Genomic DNA, 17,980 nt, shown 5'->3' on the forward strand with positions numbered 1-17,980 from the left:
TACAGCTGTGTGGATTTTTTTTAATCACTCAGTAAATCACAGAAATAAGTGAAGAAACAATCGTGTGTCATGGCTTGATCAGCTGCAAACCTTCCCTTAAGATCCAAAGTTTAAAAGTCATACAGTTAACAGCAAATACATACTGAGATATTTATCTCTCTCAATGTCTTGTAAAACTTGTCACAGAGCAATGATACTTCAGTGCCCCCAACAGCCTTATGGCATTCTCTGTCATGGAGTCAGAGCAAACGGAACAGGGAAAGGGAAACAAAGAGAAATCTGATGTACAGAAGCACCACGTGTGCACAAAACCCAGTTCATCAGTAGCCCCCATTGCCAGCCTCAAAACGTTTGCTGAAACCACAGCAGATTGCTGGTTTTCCTGAATTTCTAATAAAATAGTTGATATAATTCTTATGCCACAGATGAACAATGCAAATTCATTAGAACAGACTGATTTCAGGAGTAACCTCACGAGAGCTGTTATCTAGCTAAAATGAAGCAGGGTCACTTTCAGTTATTCATTACTACAAGACCCAGAAATGACAAAGTTGTTTCCTGCGAGCTTTGCCTTCTCTCATTCATCTGTATGGGGAGAACAAGTCTCACAAATCAGAGAGGAAAGTAAGTGCCTGCATTTTTAAGAAGATTCTTTATCCCTTTTATATTTGAGAGAAAAATACAGATACATAGCAACAGGAGGACTGTAACCACTGCCAGCATCCTATCACCTATACATCTTATGGAGCTCTGTGTACAAACAGCACGCTTACATTACAGGATAACAGGGGTGGATAAGAGGTTTGAGTGCTGCTACTCATTTTTCGTGATTGAATACCAAACACTTTCTCAGTTTGCCTGACAAATTGGAATGGCTTCAGTAACCTCACTGAGTGTGTGCCCTCATCCCATCCTTCCACGTCATCCATTACATCTCCTGGAAATATACAAAGGCCTTCCTGGCTGCCCTCAGATTTCTTTGCTTGCCAGTTGTTCAGGTGCCTCCTAATCCTCCCACTAACACCTTACTAAACTCATAGCAAGAAAACCTAGAGCAAATTTTAAATCTTCTCCTATACCTCTAAAATAATCCTTCTCTGCTGTCTCATTATGCATGAGGACAGCTGTGCTTCATGGGAGCAGTGTTTCATATGCTCTGCAAGAACAGAAGTGACAGCAAATGTCACAGGAGACACCATACTCCCTCACCAAGTTTAACCTTGGGCACACCTATGTCTGTACGACACGCAGGAGCTACTAATGCATACTCCAAGCCAATATTTTTACGTGCCTTTGAACATATGACAAGACATTTGCATTCTGACTGTGCATGAAAAGCTTGGGAAATGGTACTTTTCTGAGAATAGTTACATGGAGTGTCTAAAAAACTCCCACTTGCTCAGTGTTGTTTATCTGCTTTCAGCTGCATCGTGTTTATCTGCTAGATGGAAACAAAACAGCAACACAATGTCATGCAGACAGCTAAAAGCAAGGTGGGATGCACTTGGTGAGTGCAGGACATCACCATCTACAACCGTTCCAGATTAAAATTTAGTTGCCATGCCATTCAGCTTGTTTCCACATCAGGCAGAATGAGATTACAGTACAGTCTTCCCTAAATATACTGAAGGAAACAGCTGACATCAATCATCTCAGGTATTTTTAGACCATGCAGTAGAATAAACACCACAAGATGATTCTTAGAGATCACATTCTGACTCCAAATGCACTTTTAAAATGTATCTTTGGTAATATTCCCATCACTGAAACTTTCATCACCATCTGTGAACTGAAAAGAACCACTGGGACATCTGGGAGGGAAGCCTGCAGCCCTTCATGCAGCATTACCCTGAGAAGGTGACAGCAGCTGCCCCACTGCAGCTCTACTCTGGGAGACGCTGGATGAAAGGCTGGTTTGGTGTCCTGGAGGTGACTGAGGAAAGCAAATTGTTCTACACAAGGATTTGAGAACTTCCAGGTAAAAGAATAAGGTGACATTTCCTGCAGAAATGTTCCTGCATATCTAATTGTTAAAAAAAAATATCAATGCTGTGAATTGATTGCTCAGCTTTACAGATGCGTTCTGCAATACATCACAAAAGCATTGGTCATTCAGTGGGAGAATGTAAGTGTCTGCAGAACTAGGATACAGGTAAAATAATTTGGGGAGAGAAAGAAAAAACTAATTCTGTAGTGGATGACAGTGAAATTAGGCCATTATACATTCAGATGTGGCTCAGAACAAAACTGTTCAATACACTGATCTCTATTTCCTTCCATTTCTAACACAGGATTTTTAAGAAGATGCACACCACACTCAGCTGATTAAAGCAAGGAAAAAGCCTTTCAGACTCAGCATTTTCTCTTCCTGTATTTCATGTTCAGTTTGAGGACTGGTGATTTATTAGTAGCTTCCTCCGTCGTGATCTCTTCAGCTTGATCCTTCCACCTTCTTGCATCACTTGTCAATAAATGTGCCTGTGCTCTTCCTTATAGGTGTGGGAAACTGAGATCAAATGCTGCTGTAGTCAGAGCCACGGGCAAGCAATGCTGCTGCCTTCCACTCCACTGCAAAGAAGGTGATTGTCCCAAAGAAACCAACAACCACCATGATCAGGAGCTGCCACTGCAGAAGGAAGTAGTTGCTGTAGAAAAATGCAACGGCAGCACAGATGGACTGATGGGGAAAAAAAAGTGAAAGATTTTAAGTGAAGATATCCACTCCAGCACTGCTGCACAAGGTTACAGAGCTGGCAATACACACAGTTCAACATGCATCTTTAAGCACGCTTCTTTCGAAGACACAGCAATCAAATTATACCACAGCATATGTCCCTAGATGATATACAACAGACTTAGTTTGTACTTCTTTAAATAGAGTTCACAGCAGAAAATGAACACATCTGAAAAGCATTTGAAGCATGGCAAGCACGGTTCTCCTCTATTTCAAAGCATTGTGTCTGGAAACAACGCAGCCAAGGCTTTAGGACAAAATCCAGAAAACCTATTTTCAGTTTTACAGCAGCACAAACTATTTTCTACCAAAATACAGCTAGAAACTTGGACAACCACTCCTGCTCACTTGCAGCGTATCCTTTTTACGGGTAAAAGTTTCATTAAAGCTGCACAAAGAGCATTCCCACACTTGTACATTCAGAAGGTTACGGGATGTAATACCTGAACAAACTTAAAGATGGCAAAGGCAGGAGCACTGTCTTCAGAATACAGGAATCCTAAAATGCTGAGGAGCTGGGTATTGAAGCAGCTGTCTCCCAGGCCCAACAGAAAGCTGCAGAATATGGCCACCTCTTTGCTGAAGGAAAAATGCAATCAAATGTAAGAATCACTCATTCAAGCAGCTCCCACAGCTACTGACTAATGCATGAACCTATGAACTACTTTTGACAGCCTTGGAAATGGAGAATGGAAGAAAGTTACCAAACTTTAAATTTCATTGGAAAAGAAGTGGGAACACTTGGCTGGCAAAAAGAATAGTTTCATCAGATTTCAATTCCTTGAATGCTAAGGCTTCTGTCAGTATTACCAACAGTCAATTCTACACTGAATTAGAACTGCTAAAATCTCATTTCGATGCCTGGAGTCATAAAGCCCACACAGCAGTGATCAAAAGCCAAGACACACATACAGTGAATTCAACAGAACTGCAGGAACACGAGCAAAAGACCAATTCACTCAGAAAAACACTCCTATTAAAAACATACAGGCCCACATACAGGCACAAATGCCATTCACTGCAGCTGAGCAGCTGTGCCTGCACAAACTGACCACATTACTTTCACACAAATTAGCACAAATACACCCCAAAAACAGCTTGCACTGATAAGAATGCTCCCTATATTCTTCCCCTAACTAACAGACTTTGGACTTTGACAAGGAGCATTCAAACACATAGAGTGAAAAGCTGGTGTTCTATGCTACAGTCAAAATGAGTCCAACTTCCTGACAGCCAGCACAAGAGTTGTTGGTCACAACTGTAAGAGTTATGTTCTCAAACAGTACAATTGCTACCAAATACCCTCGTGCTTTTTATTCTTACACCATTTAAGCCCCTAAATTGAGTATGCACCAAAAAAGCTGTTTCAATGAGTTTGCTATGAGAAGTACAAGCTGTTTTATATGCATCTTGAGTTATAACAGCCAGAGTGAAGAGCTTACATACCTTGGAATCATATAAGCAACATCATCTGTTCCTTCCATAGGAGCAACAGGGGCATTGCTTGGCATGTTGACAAAAATTAAATAAAAGGCAATGAAGTGGACAATGATGCCCAGCATCACAATGGGGTTCCTGCCAAAGCGATTCTTCTTGCTCAGTAAACCAAAGATTCCTCCACCTGTAGGGATGGAAAAGATGGGAGACTTACATCAGAAACAAAGATACAAAGAACGGGATTGAATTCCAAGTAATGAAAATCAAAAATAGACTGAAAATATAGGTTGTAATACCCCTGTGTTTAACAACTGAAGCACTGACAGACACGAGAGCAGCCCCGAAGTGTCTGCCAGCTCTGCCACACCAGCTCTCCTGGTGACAGAAGCTCTGGGTTGCCAGAGGTGTCCAAGACCTGCAGGCACATTTCTCAGGTAGATGCTGATGAAGGCACTCAGTCTTTTCACAAGGTGTCGTGCCAGGACTTCTGTTTCCTCCTCACAACACTATGGAGGGATGATGCCCTGCCTAGCTTTGTTGATTGCAAAAACGTGTGCCTCTCTATGAATCCAAGTTGCTCATCAGCAAATATTTCCTTTTGACTCACCTAAAATTTCCCCAACACCAATAAAAATCCCAGAGAGACCAATGAGGCTTTTCTCTTCTCTGCCAAACCTATTCACAGCACCGATGCATGTTCCATACACTCCAGAAAAGAATGTTAACTCCAAACCTTTGAAGGAAAGCACACAAGATTGACAAATGAGGGCTTTCTTCATAAGCTTTGCAATAGTTTTTATCTAAATGTTTTTCCCTAAAGTAACTTTCAAATACATATTTTAAAGAGGTAAATGTAACAGAAACAAACAAGAGGAGGTTTAAGCTATGCAATCATTATACTTTTCTATGCTAGCTCATGGGAGTAACATAAAAAAAAGTCATATAATTAGCATCAGATGCACTAAGGCTCAGTACTGCTGCTGTTGACACAATCCCTATAAACAGTTTGTATTTCTGCCTCTCCAAGAACTTTGGAATTTCATTCAAACAAGAACCACTGTGTGAAACAGCACTTAGTAACTGAGGAAATGAAACTATTTCACTTTAAGTCTTTTTTTTTTTTCCAGATTATAGTATTTCTGAGAAAGACCCCTGCACCCCCAAATCCCAAACAAGAGGAGTTTAAGCTCAACTGCTCCTTTCCCACAGATGCAAAATGAAAGCAGAGCAAGAACAACTACTTGTCAGAAATCTTTCTTTCTACTGCTGATAGTGAAAGGTGACACATTTAAGTCCAAAATAAGGAACCATTAGTCTCAAAATCACAGTGTCTTCACAGCAATTATATTTACAAGAACCCAAGAGTTATGCTTAAAGAAAAACAGAAAATAGAACTCTCATTCCCCTCCTCTGTCTTTTGCTATGGCAAAAACACAGCACGCCATACGTTGGTCTACCAGCAGCAGGCTGTGTAACGCTGCATGCGACCTGCAGAATGAGCTCTCAACAGCCCGATTTATCAAACCACACCTTTGGAAGTAAAAACCTGCGCCAGTCCTACGGGCCTTCCCGTTTCCCCACGAAGTGGCACTATCGACCAGGAGCCACCAGATGGCAGCACGCAGTGCTTTCAAGCTGGACTGATTCTTTTCTACAAAACCTTCCGTACCAACCTCAGATTTCATCACACACCCCCCCGTGCCCTTGCCTGGTTATCTTGTTCAGTGCAACAGGAGTGTGAAACATCTACAAGGAATTCAAGTTAGTTCATGTGGCTTAACTATAAAAACCAAAGCCAAATGGGTAGGAAAAAAAAACAACCAAAAATCCTTCAAGATTTTGAACCTTTTAACAGTCATTTTGTGGAATAACTGCTTTAACATATGGTACAAATAAATGCACTTCTATTCTACAGCTCATACTTTGGTCTAACAGTGGCAGATCAAGTTCAAACTGAAGTTGGTGAAGAGAGTTCCTGCCACAGTAAATACCAACGGCACCTGAAACATTCAAGTACTGTTTGCAGAGACACACAGGTCACCACTCTGCTCTGTGGTCACTGTTTAAAACTCCAAATGATGCCCAGCAGTGCTGCACAATCACACACTGTGCTTGCCTCATACCTGTGTAGGCTGTTGTAACACTGAGGAGCAGAATCTCTTTCGTGAAGCTTAGCTTTATGGATCTCTCTGGAAAGACACAAAGGAGATTAATGTGACTTCCACTAACACTACTAAGAGCACCTGCCCTTTCTTTGCTCTCCGCTTAAGCCAAAAATAAGTTATTTCAACTGTGACTTTCTTGCAATGAGAAAATTAGAGTGCTAAGCATACAGACCTTCATTTGCACTCTAAAACAACGATTTGATCTCAAATCTTTTCGTAAGAAACGCAAGGAGGAAAATATTAAAGAGGGAGATGTGCAGTTTTCTACCAGCAGACAATTTATTCCTCGCTGTGTTTTTGTACTCACTGTTCATGGTGATTAACTCCTATAAGCATATTTTGTCCATGAAGATCTCCATGATCTTAAAACAAGCAGACACTGACAGACCGTATCAAACTCGGTGGGAACTGATCAGTTCAGTTCAAAAACATTGATTTAAAGTGTTACCATCTGGTGACAAAAAGTAATATGCAGCTTCTCCTTTATAATGTTTTGTAAGGGTTATTTTTTTCCTTCTTTTTTTCTTTTTACTGCAGAAGACAATTTAACTTTCATTCACAAGCTTTCCCCAGGGGTGACCCTGTTGTTTTTGAGCTTGTCTGCATAAGGAATGCATTGCAAAGCAGCTTGCATCTCAAACTCAAATTCCTCCTGCACTATACTAGCACAGAGGTGATGTCTGTTACACTTTCTTTGCTTGCAGACAGACTTTGGTTGTATGACACCATCATGGAAGAAGCACTCTAGAGTCCAGCCAGCCTCCTCACACCAGCTGCACACCAACAGCAATCTGCCCACAACTTCAGCGTTTCCAAGCTGTTCCATTTGCAAACCTTGTTTACACTTGACTCAAAGTCACAAACATTCACACAGAAAACTCAGCTCCTATCAGGTTCAAAACCTCATCAGCCCCATATCCACACACGAACTGTCATCTCTAGTCTGAAAGTCATTGCCATTTGGCAGTCTCTTTTCCCAAAGGCCAGATCTAAATTTCTGTTTTTCAGGTGCAGTAACTGAAATGCATTCTTAACCTTATTTATCTGCAACTTTTTGTTCTGAGTGATTTGTACATTTTCACATATCAGCAGAACCAAGGAGAGCTGGAAAGGATTTGTCAGGATTTTTTGAAGCAGCTTGTATGTTCAGCAGTACTTACTGAAGGCATCCACTGCTCTCATCAGCTTGTTTCGTGCAGACCTGGGTGCATAAATGACTTAGTCAAAAAAGAAAACAAATAACCACCTCGTATCATTGCACTGAAGGCAGATGAGTTCATTCTTCAAGATGTCTGTACATTTTTTAGGCCTGTATTATGTACTGAAATATGCCAATGCATTGTTATTGGAGACTCTGAACTACTGACCACAAAATGCATCTGGCTTTCTGAGCAAGGGAACACCATTCAAAATTTAACCTAAGATATTTCCTTCTGAGCAGGTTTAGAAATGGCTGGCAGAGCTTTTTCACCAGCACACACTTGTTGACATTTTTCTAACATTATTTTAATAAAACAAAAATATCTAAAATGATGCCTCAAGCAAAACTGCACTGTGTCTGCCTGCCTGTGCACTTCCAGCGTACTCAGAAGTTGCATCTGAATATTTGGAGTATATGACAAATATATTAGTATGAAAATATAACTTAGAAAAAGGATGGGAATAATTTCTGCTCATTCCAGCCCTTAACCTGGACTGATTAGACAAAGAAAGATTACAAAAGCCAGATGCACATTTAACAATCAGTGGAGAAAAAGAGGTAAGTGGTATCTCTCCAAAGGCACTCACTCATTAATGGAAAAACTTGATGTGCATTACCTCACTCCATCCTTGAAAATGTCATATGCAGAACATTAATTGATTCTCACTTGTTCACATACAGACACTTTTCTATCAAATGTGTGCATTCTACAGGTTGTTCATAACATTCAGGCTTCCAGTTCAGAGGGGAAAGTGAAACTGACACTCCATTAAGAAGCAGGGACACATAAGTAAGTACATGTGACAATAAATCATTGTTGCAAGCACTTACGAGCTGCCCCCGTGGATTTCATTAGCAGAATCTTCCTCCCCTGGAGCTTTTGTGTCCTCTTGTTTCCTAATCAGAAAGAACAGAACTGTGCCCACAAGACTGATAACAGTCAGGGCAATGAAGACAGTTCTGCGATCGCTCTCTGGAAAAACAAATTAAAGTCATAACAAGGCATGTAAAAGCAATTCAGACAAAGTCAGCTACCTTCAAAGAACTAATACAAGCATAATTCAGAGCAGTGTTTAAAATGCTTACTGATTTTCTACGTTACCTTGCATGTGGAACAAATGAAAACAGTTAGTGGTAAATTCCTATCTCATTTTCACAATGCCAATAAAACATATTAAAGAGTGTTACTTGCATTTCCTGCCACGAAAGATTATGACCAAGGAGGAGCCAGTTAGCAATGAAATGCATGAATTATTAGCAGGAAAAAAATCTATATTTCAAGAGATGTATAACTCAGAACCGACATAGGAAGCTACCCTAAAAGCCTGCAGATACCCAAGAATTTGTTCTTTACCAGATATTAGCACTGTAACATCAGATTATTAGAGTTGTAAACTACAAAGGCCTTAACAGCATTGATACCTCAGTAACTGAGGCAGCATAGAGTGTGCTGCTGGAGGAAGGTAACTGCTTCCCTCTGCACCAGCTCTGGTGCACCACACAACTTGTCTGGCAAAGGAAAGTCTGCAATACCAAAGTTATTCCTATTTGCAAATTAGCCATGGGAAAAAAATGCTGAAACTTCTAACAGTTGTGATTGAACCAGTGAACAAACACAAAGACACTGCCTGTGCTTGTGTTTAATGGACATTTGCTTAAAGGCAAACAGTAAATTGTTCTATCCCAATTAAAAATAACCTGTGCATGATTATAGATCAAGAAAACGTGCTTCATCTTGAGATGCCTATAATATAGGCAGTAAAAAGGAGGAACTCATTTTCAAGTGCTGTCTGAGCTTCTAATACTAACATCTAGCTTTCAAAAAAGTGTCTCCAGACATTTCAACAGCGTTTTCCATTTGAAAATGTAAGCAGTCACAACAGCAGAACTCCCTCATATTTAATGGCTGCATTCTGTGGTTACCAATGGCAGCGAAACTTAGAAGGCACAGAACTTCAAGGCCCCCATGAGAGAACGTGGGAGCTGACTTCCAAAAATTAACCTGTGCTATGCTACCAAGCCAAGGCCTATGGAGAACTGAGACAATGCATTTAGCAGAGGCACGAAGTGGAACAGAGGCAGCACTCCTGAAGCCTGATGATTAGCATTTAGATGTCAGTGCCTTATTCCTGAGTGACTATGCTAGAAAGTGGCACCTGTATAATTCTGTTACCATCTTGCCATAGACAAGTAACACCCACCTGATATGTAAGTTTTTCCTTGCCAAGCAAAGTATATATACAGGTTTCCAAAAAACAAGCTGTAAACAAGAAGAGCAACACAGGTGAACTTTTCGTGGTAGGATTAAGATCACAGCATCACAGTGACACAGCTCTGTGCAAAACCAGTACTGCACAATTGTGAAAGGACAAGAAAGCAGTCATTTCCCTTACAAACTGTTTATTCTGTAGAGAACTGCAAACACAGGAGAGTATTTTTCACCCTGATGTTCTTCTTAGGAATCAGTGCAGAACAAGATAATAACAAATGAACTTAGATGGCCATTTCTTCTCTCTCTCTCACTGTTTTTGGAAGGGTGTAGCTTAGAAAGATGATGTATCTATAGAAATGAATTTGCAGTACTCCCCTACACGAGTCGTGTGTCTCGTCTGAAATATTAGTTCAGCAATACTAAACAGGCTGTTAACAGGTTGGGGAAATTCTGTGTTTCTACATGCAGTTCCCTGAAATACATCAGCTCAGAATGAATGGTGACTCAAAACAGCCTTAGAGTGAAATTTCCTCATCTGAACTCAAACATTCTACTCGCTATAAAACACACAATTACTTGAGTTTGTGGAAATCAGGACTGTGCTACACCAAGACATTAATTAATTCCAAAACATGAAACACGAGCAGCACAGCACTGTTTCACACTGCTGTTCCATTAATGCAGCACTCTGTCTCCACACAGCACCAGCAATGCCATTTACAGCAAGCTCATCAGCCTACCACCGTGACTCATCCCCTGCATTATTTCTCAATACCCAGAAGCACTGTATTAGCAGCATAAGAGCTATCTGCCTTCAGGATACATCTGTGGCCCTACTATCAGGGAGTTCAATCTCTTTTCAGTCCTGCTGACATTATCCAACTCCAAATCCTCCAGCAGGAGGGAATTCTAAAAGTTTTTCACACATCACATAAAAAAAGCAATTCACCTGTTCCAAATTAATCTTTCCCTAGTTTCAACACATTACCTGAGCTCTAGTACAGCAGTTCTTACTAACAGCTCCACATTCTGCTCAGCTGCCACCTTCCTGTTCTGCTAACCCATGAGTAAAATACTCCTCATTTTACTTCTCTCCAAACTGTCCCAGTCCTTTTATTCTCTCTTCAAATCAACAGCTCTGTTTTCATGCACGTTTCCATCATCTTTTCCTCCAGCAAAGATCCAGAGCAAGTGGAGGCCCAGCACTGAGGTTAAATGGGGCTCTCAGGCAGAGGTGAGATGGAGACATGGTGAGGCCATTCAGGGTCACGAGGGCTCATTAATAAGCTCATGATCCCAATGCAAAACAGCCCTCCAAGACCAAGATATTTGCTAAATGCTCCCTGAACTAACATGTATCTTTTTAGCACGTCAAGAGCAGAGACTTGCTATAGGAAGCTTTCATTCACTGTCTTATAATGCACAACAGCTTTAGAAGCTTTGCTCTAAACTCTCCACTTCAATGACTGCAAAATACCAGAAATACAGAAACAACAACAAAATCTGCTTACTCTCAAAAGACCTCAGGTAAGCAGAGATCTCTAGCAAAATACCCTCACCTCCACTGCCAACCCTGAAATGAGGTCTGGGAAGGGGTGGATCCTGGCTCCACCCCCTCTGCTCACTCAGGTGTTGCATATGCCTAAGCTCCCCTGGGTTGGCCCTGCCTCCTCACCAGGTGCTCCATCACTGCTTCAAGCTGCATTTCCACTACTACAACTAACAAACTATTACTTAAAGCTTACCTGGACTGCAACAGTGCCCAAAATACTCCACTGTTCCTTCCAATGGTGTTTTCATCAGAATTTATAGTCAAGCAATTTCCCTGTGCCGTCCATAGCACTGAAATGTGCAAAAGATATTGGTCAGGAAATAAAAGTGCTTTGGAAGTATATTCAAATAGAGCAAAGAACAGTGAGCAGAATAAGAGCAATGCTTACCTGCTGCTGCAATGCCAATAAAAACAGAAGCAGTATAGAAACTCCACGTAGAAGGCTGGATAAAAACTGCAATGTATAAACTAGAATAGAAGAAATAGATCCATTTATTGAACATAAAACAAAGTGGAATGTCCTTTTTAAGAAACAGCTATCTTACTTAGCTTCTCCTGTGTCATCCACTGTCACCCAAGGTACCATGCAATACAGTTCAGGTTATGTAAAAAAAAAAGGTAAGCTTTTTATTCCACCAAGAATGGTGAACTTTGTTTATGTAGTCAACAACTTGAGACCACAACATGAACTCCAGTCAGCAAACTGGAAACCATGAGAAAAAAAACACAGTTTCCAGTAGGCTTGAAGTGCGCTGAAGTTACCTACTGCTACATGTAGCAGCTCAGCATGGTGTTTTCCTTAGCCAGTACAATTTTGTGTTTGATACTGCACTTCCATGTGGGAAAAAAAAGATATTTCAAAGAAATTAAAAATAATACTTACCTATAAAATATGCCACTAATAAACATGGAGAGTTGAGGTCCTACTAGTGCAACCACTGAAGGTGAAATAAGGTTTGATGCTGAGAAAACTCCATAAATAACGGACATACTACATAAACAAACAACAAAGATAGTGAAGTACTAAATGCAGGTTACAAATCAGATTGTTTAAGAAGACTCAGCTGATTCCAAAGTATCAAAATATACATAAGCAACTGCCTCATTTTTATATTCAAACATTTCCTTCCTTTGTGTTGTTAATTACCTTCAACCATTTTACTCCATACAGAAACACTCAAGTGTCTCTTGCACTGCTGAATTGAGTCCCAAGCCATTGCAGGCCAGCATATCTTCTAATTTATGACAGGGTTTTGTCAAACTGCCTTAACAAGTTGCTCTATTTTCTGCCCAGTACTTCTAAAGCACAATGTACCAAAACCACTTTCATCCATTAGTGAGCTTTTCATCTTCTGTCAAATGCACCATAAAAATTGTATAGATATATTTTGTAGTAGCTGTAATTTTAGTTTATATTAAGACAGTAAACCTTTCAAAGCAGCATCTGGGTTTTCTTATATGACAAATCAATTTGGTTTACAAAAGCTCCCTGATCATACTTGGTGAGTCTGGCCAAGTCAGTACAATAAACATTCAGAGTGGTATTTTACAGCTGAAAACCTTGCTTCTCTTCTTGTCTTTCTGGTTGCTTCTTTCCCAACTATGTTGCAGTATTTCCTACAGGTTGATCCAAACAACCCATATACTACACCAAGGCACAGAAGCAGATGGGGCAAACAACCAAGGCCTTAGCAGTTTACTGTCTTTTTTTAAAATCTCCACATTTTTTAAATTTACTATGATAAAAAGCTGATAATGTGATGCCTGAATGGTAGTTTTAGTTTTACAAAGAACATACACAAAACGATCACGTAGCTCAATTAGAAACAAGTAATTCAGATTAGGACTGAATGTGAGAGCCATGATTTAAACTGCTTTAAGTATGCCATTAAATCGTGAAGCCAGCAGAGCACTAGAATCTCTTGAGAGTATATCTCTACCAGATGTAATTATAACCAACTTCACCCTGCAAGGAGCAAAGTAGTAAGAAAACGTGTGAGTTACCTTGTGTAGCCGCTGCCATGAAAATCTGTGCTGTTTAAATTTGTAATCACTGTTTGCTGTGAGGAGAAATCATGTGCAATATTGTTAGAACATCTTGAAGTCATTTGTAACAGATTGAAGTCGGTGCCAAACATCAAAAATTATCACTAATAGATTCTACTTAAAGCATTAATTACAACTGACAATATCTCCACAATGAAGATGAAGGAGATAGTAGGCAGGGAAAACATCTGTCTGAAGCAGTAATAAAGATTTGGGAATTATATCCTGATTTCACCACAGATCTTACAGTATTTCACAAAACTTCTGTTTCACAAAACATTTCTCTTAGGTACCTACACATTGCTATCTTCATCTAAACAGCGAGGGAGAAAAAGCTGAAGATTCACTGTATTCTTAATTTATCCAAACTTGGGCTTCAGCTGTACTTGAATTTCAGCTAAGAGTTTCCATCCTTTCAGTCTTTCCGTTAACAGCTTGTTCCTTTTTTTCCCCCTTGAATCAGCTTTAGTGATCATGAGACCATGTAATTAGCTGGATTGTCTGGCAGATCTGATTGAAAGTCACTTTTAATGACTTTAATGACAATACATTACATCACTGCACGATCACTAGGCCCAATTCAGTGAGGTGCTGCACATCCATTGCGTAGCAGAATTTAATCACTGCGCTGTATAATAATTTAACAACAATAATTGTTGTAAGCAATTACTTCTACAGTGTAGAGAAGGACATTTAGATGTTCAAACTCAGAAAGAATTCTTCTTAATGTGCAAGAACAGAGAAGCAAGATGTAGGCTGACATAAGACTGATACCAAAAGTAATATCAACAACTAAGTTAGAGAAGGTGACTTGGCAGTTCTAGCAGCTGTGTGAGCCTGACTGCTCGTCAGGTGCCAACCTCACACTCCCCTTCAATGTTCAGTTTGTTAAAACAGAAATATAGGTAGTATTAGGAAAGAAACTCCAGCAGAAACTAGGTTTCTAGTTAACCCCTAGGTTAACTAGGGGTTAATAATAACATATTAGGCAAACATTCTGAAAGGGCTTATATACAAAAAAACAGGAATGTGAAAGATACAATAAAAATCAATTGTTGTATATGGAATGAAGCAAAACAGGTATTGAAGTTCTAACATTTGACAGGATTACTTAATTTTCCATTGTCTAAGCAATCAGAGTTACACACGTAACTATGATACCTTAAGGAAATAAACTGATTAAGCATCCTGTTAACCAACTTAATCTAGTTAACGCTAAACCAAAAGAAAGGAGACAAAATGTCAAAAGCTGCACTGCACATTAAAAATCTCACTACAAACTCACACATTAGACAAAGCACAGAACTGTCACATAGCTGTGGAACGTTTTGATATGCACACCTACCGCAATATTTCCACATGTTTGGAAAGCAGTGAATATAAACATGAATGAGATTCCCAAAATAAGTACGTTGAAAAGTTTTTTTGAGTCAGGAGACATTTTGTGGGTTATTTTGCCAAGTTCTCAGCTTCAGTCTGGAAAAAAATCTATTTCCCTTTAAAAGTTTCCACTTAACTCCTGTTTAAAGAAATAAGAAGAAAAAAAAAAAAAAAGAATAAACCACCACCAACAAAAAACCCTTAAAAAATGACGATTCCTGAGAGCTACTTGTTAGCTGCTAGGATTTGTTTAAATAACATAGCATAGTCAGTACATTGGAAAAATAAGTGGATAGATACAAAAAGTAAAGATCAAAATTCTTTCTACCTTTTCCCATTAAGTTAAGAGAGCAGACAGCAGTATGTTACTTCTCCATGACATCTCATTCCACCCAAAGAAGCAGTTTTCCAAGCATCGAGATGGTTAATCAGCTGAGTTTCTTGCCATGGACTAGAATTCTGGTCAAAAGCCAGTAAATCACCTGACAAAGGAAAGACGAGATATTAACACACACAAGTCATTTCCATGCATGCTGGACAGGAAATAAGGAACATTTCACAATACAGATCAGCTGATCCTGCTCAGAAAGCCCTCGTGCACTATGGGAAATGCAGTTTTATCACTGTACCCTTTCTTCTTTATACTTCAAAGTGCAGACATCTCCTTAGAATTGGAAACATTAATCTAAGAAAAATGTCTAGTTCGTTGGATTCCTACATAGCAAAGGTCACTCTGGAGGGCAAATAATTCCTCAAAAGAGAAACTTCTCAGTATCACCAACACTGAAGTTCTGCTTGGTGCTTTTGCCTTATCTTAGTGACTCTGGAGAAGGAATGGTCTGTATAATATTCCACTGCTTCCTCTCAAGAAACATTCACTTTTAGTAATGTTTCACTCCTAATATCCTGCTTTACAGTGGTTTTCAGTAATACATTCAAGATCAATTCATATTTTTGATTTGAAACCCTCTGTCAAACTGTCAACAAAACTAACACAGGGTAACACACACCTGGTATGGACGGAATGGCTGCTTGTCACTGTCAGTACCTTGTCTGTATTCTGCATCTCCTGAGTCAGGAGTGGAGCATTCTGCTAATCCAGCGCCATGAACTGCCAGACAAAGAGGAATGGATGACAATTCAGAACTTAAGAAAACGGCAAGTCATAAAGTTTTATTCTTTACTTATGGAAGAAAGTCAGCTTGACCATACATAGGCTATTTTACAAAGACCAAACAGCAATATCAAGGTGTTGCTTTTAATGTCAGCAAAGCTCCCTTCCTATATTAAGTATTTAAAATTAGATTGAATTTTTAAATCTAATTTTTACTTTAAGGCATCACTAAACAAACAGACCCTATGTTTCCCTGCCCACAGCCGTTGTGTCCCCCTCACTGGTGTGTGGGGATCGTTCTGCTGACAGCAGCTTACACCGAAGGGATTGCCCTTCAGGCAACTGAGAGACACAGGGAACCACCTCTGTCATTTCAAAGAAATCACTGTAAAGATACAGACTTTAAATTCCTCATGAGTGAAAGCATTTCGGCAGATGAATCAGAAAGCAATGAATCCAAACTCTCTGAACAGGAAAAAAAAAACAATAAAACGCCAATCAATACAGACATGAAAGCCAATCCCAGGTTATTTGATTTCCTACATCTTTTCAATAGGAAACAACTTGTTGCTCTGGGTTTGTATCCAAATCATCACTTATTGAACTTGCTTTCTCAGCCTTTTTCTCCCCCCTTCATGCTAAAACAGCTTTCTTCATCCCTATCCTTCAAAAACAGCTTACAGAACAGACAGGATAGAAACATTTACCAGAGCTCAGAGGAAAAAATCAAGCACTGCGGCTGCGCCCAAGGCAGAGAAGCGCCCGCGCAGCGCCGCAGCAGCACCGCCCCCCCCCTGTATCCGCCATTTTAGGCCGCCTCCTCCCGTGCAGGGGCTTTTCCTTCGCAACGATTTTCTCATTTTTTTCTTCACCCCGTAGGGTTTCCAGCTCATCCTTCCCCTCCACCACAACACTCAGCCCTCAACTAGTTTCTTTTTTCTTTTTTTTTTTTTCCCTTTATAACACATGTTCAAAATTTGCTTTTGCCGATTGCTTCCGGGTCACCGCAGATCCGCCTCAATTGTCACTTTTAAACGTGTACACGCCGTTAATTTAGACACCTACTTTCCCCGCTACTTGCCGGGCTGCCTCAGGGAACCGAGGTCAGGAGTTTAAAAAAAAAAAAAAAAAAAAAGTGCTAAAAGCTGCTCTGTCGCTTCCGGTTTGCGTTCCACCACGCGCGCCACAGGCGCTTTCACTTCCGGGGTAGCGGCGGCCATTTTGTGGCGTTAAGTAGGCGCGCGCGGGCGGCGCCCCGCTCATTTTCTCGCGGCCGCGGGCAGGGCGGTTGTCTTGGTACTGCGTCTCCGTTGCGGCCTTAGGCCTCGTCCTTTTCTCAGAGCCCGAAGGTGGGTGCTTGCTCCTTCCCTCCCCGCCGAGGACCCTGTGGCTTTTCCCTATGCCCTGTAGCTCTCTTCCTTTCTGGACTCTGCGCGGCCGCCGCTCCGGCGCTCCTCCTCCCGTGTGAGGCGCTTCCCGCTCCGGGCCGCGCCGCCTCCAAATTCTCCTCCCTTCCCTCGGGTTTCTTCTCCTCAGCCGCCGCCGCCCCTCGGGGGGCTACAGCCCGCCATGAGCTACGGGCGCCCTCCGCCAGATGTGGAGGGCATGACGTCCCTCAAGGTGGACAACCTGACCTACCGGACGTCCCCGGACACTCTCCGGAGGGTTTTCGAGAAGTACGGCCGTGTGGGCGACGTCTACATCCCCCGGGACCGCTACACCAAGGAGAGCCGCGGCTTCGCTTTCGTCCGTTTCCACGACAAACGCGACGCCGAGGACGCGATGGACGCGATGGACGGGGCCGTGCTGGATGGCCGCGAGCTCCGCGTGCAAATGGCCCGTTACGGCCGCCCCCCGGACTCGCACCACAGCCGCCGCGGCCCTCCGCCCCGCCGCTACGGGAGCAGCGGTTACGGCCGCCGCAGCCGCAGGTGAGTGGCCGGAGAGGAGAAAAGGGCCGGGCTCCGCTCGCACGGCGCAGCCGCTCGGCACTTTTTCGCTTTCCGAAGGAGTTTCTGGATGGGAAGGGAGCCGCGGAAGCACGTGGGGTGCCCCGCAGCGGCTTTAGCCCCCGGCCACTCGCTCTGAACAATGGCGCCCTCTGAACGCTCATTTTCTCGCCCACGTGGGGCCGTTCCT

At 41.5% G+C, this 17,980-nt stretch overlaps 2 protein-coding genes across 7 annotated transcripts in view; one reads left to right on the forward strand and one right to left on the reverse strand.

Moving 5' to 3' along the window:
* Positions 1–16,634, reverse strand: MFSD11 (major facilitator superfamily domain containing 11). The gene is made up of 16 exons (XM_042833389.1): positions 16,549–16,634; positions 15,738–15,838; positions 15,056–15,209; positions 14,693–14,866; positions 13,306–13,361; positions 12,185–12,292; positions 11,690–11,769; positions 11,495–11,591; positions 9,739–9,797; positions 8,369–8,510; positions 7,497–7,537; positions 6,295–6,360; positions 4,779–4,904; positions 4,181–4,355; positions 3,178–3,313; positions 1–2,677 (listed from the first exon to the last, which is right to left on the reverse strand). The coding sequence occupies exons 4-16, from the start codon at positions 14,786–14,788 to the stop codon at positions 2,513–2,515; spliced, it is 1,347 nt and encodes a 448-aa protein (XP_042689323.1). The 5' UTR covers positions 14,789–14,866; positions 15,056–15,209; positions 15,738–15,838; positions 16,549–16,634; the 3' UTR covers positions 1–2,512.
* Positions 16,635–17,055: 421 nt separating this feature from the next.
* Positions 17,056–17,980, forward strand: part of SRSF2 (serine and arginine rich splicing factor 2) — a 4,461-nt gene continuing 3,536 nt past the window's right edge. For 3 of the 6 annotated variants that reach the window (XR_006171212.1, XR_006171213.1, XM_042833392.1), the window contains exon 1: positions 17,058–17,772. Coding sequence is in view for 4 of the 6 variants with exons in the window: in XM_042833392.1 (XP_042689326.1) it covers positions 17,411–17,772 (362 nt within the window). In the remaining 2 variants the exon portion in view is untranslated. Of the gene's footprint in view, positions 17,773–17,980 lie in introns of all 6 variants that reach the window. The other 3 variants (XM_042833393.1, XM_042833394.1, XM_042833396.1) reach the window with 3 other exon arrangements.

The sequence above is a fragment of the Centrocercus urophasianus genome, unplaced genomic scaffold (genome assembly GCF_019232065.1).
Source record: "Centrocercus urophasianus isolate 14NV4802_14NV808 unplaced genomic scaffold, USGS_Curo_1.0 seq_41, whole genome shotgun sequence".
Lineage (NCBI taxonomy): Eukaryota > Metazoa > Chordata > Aves > Galliformes > Phasianidae > Centrocercus > Centrocercus urophasianus.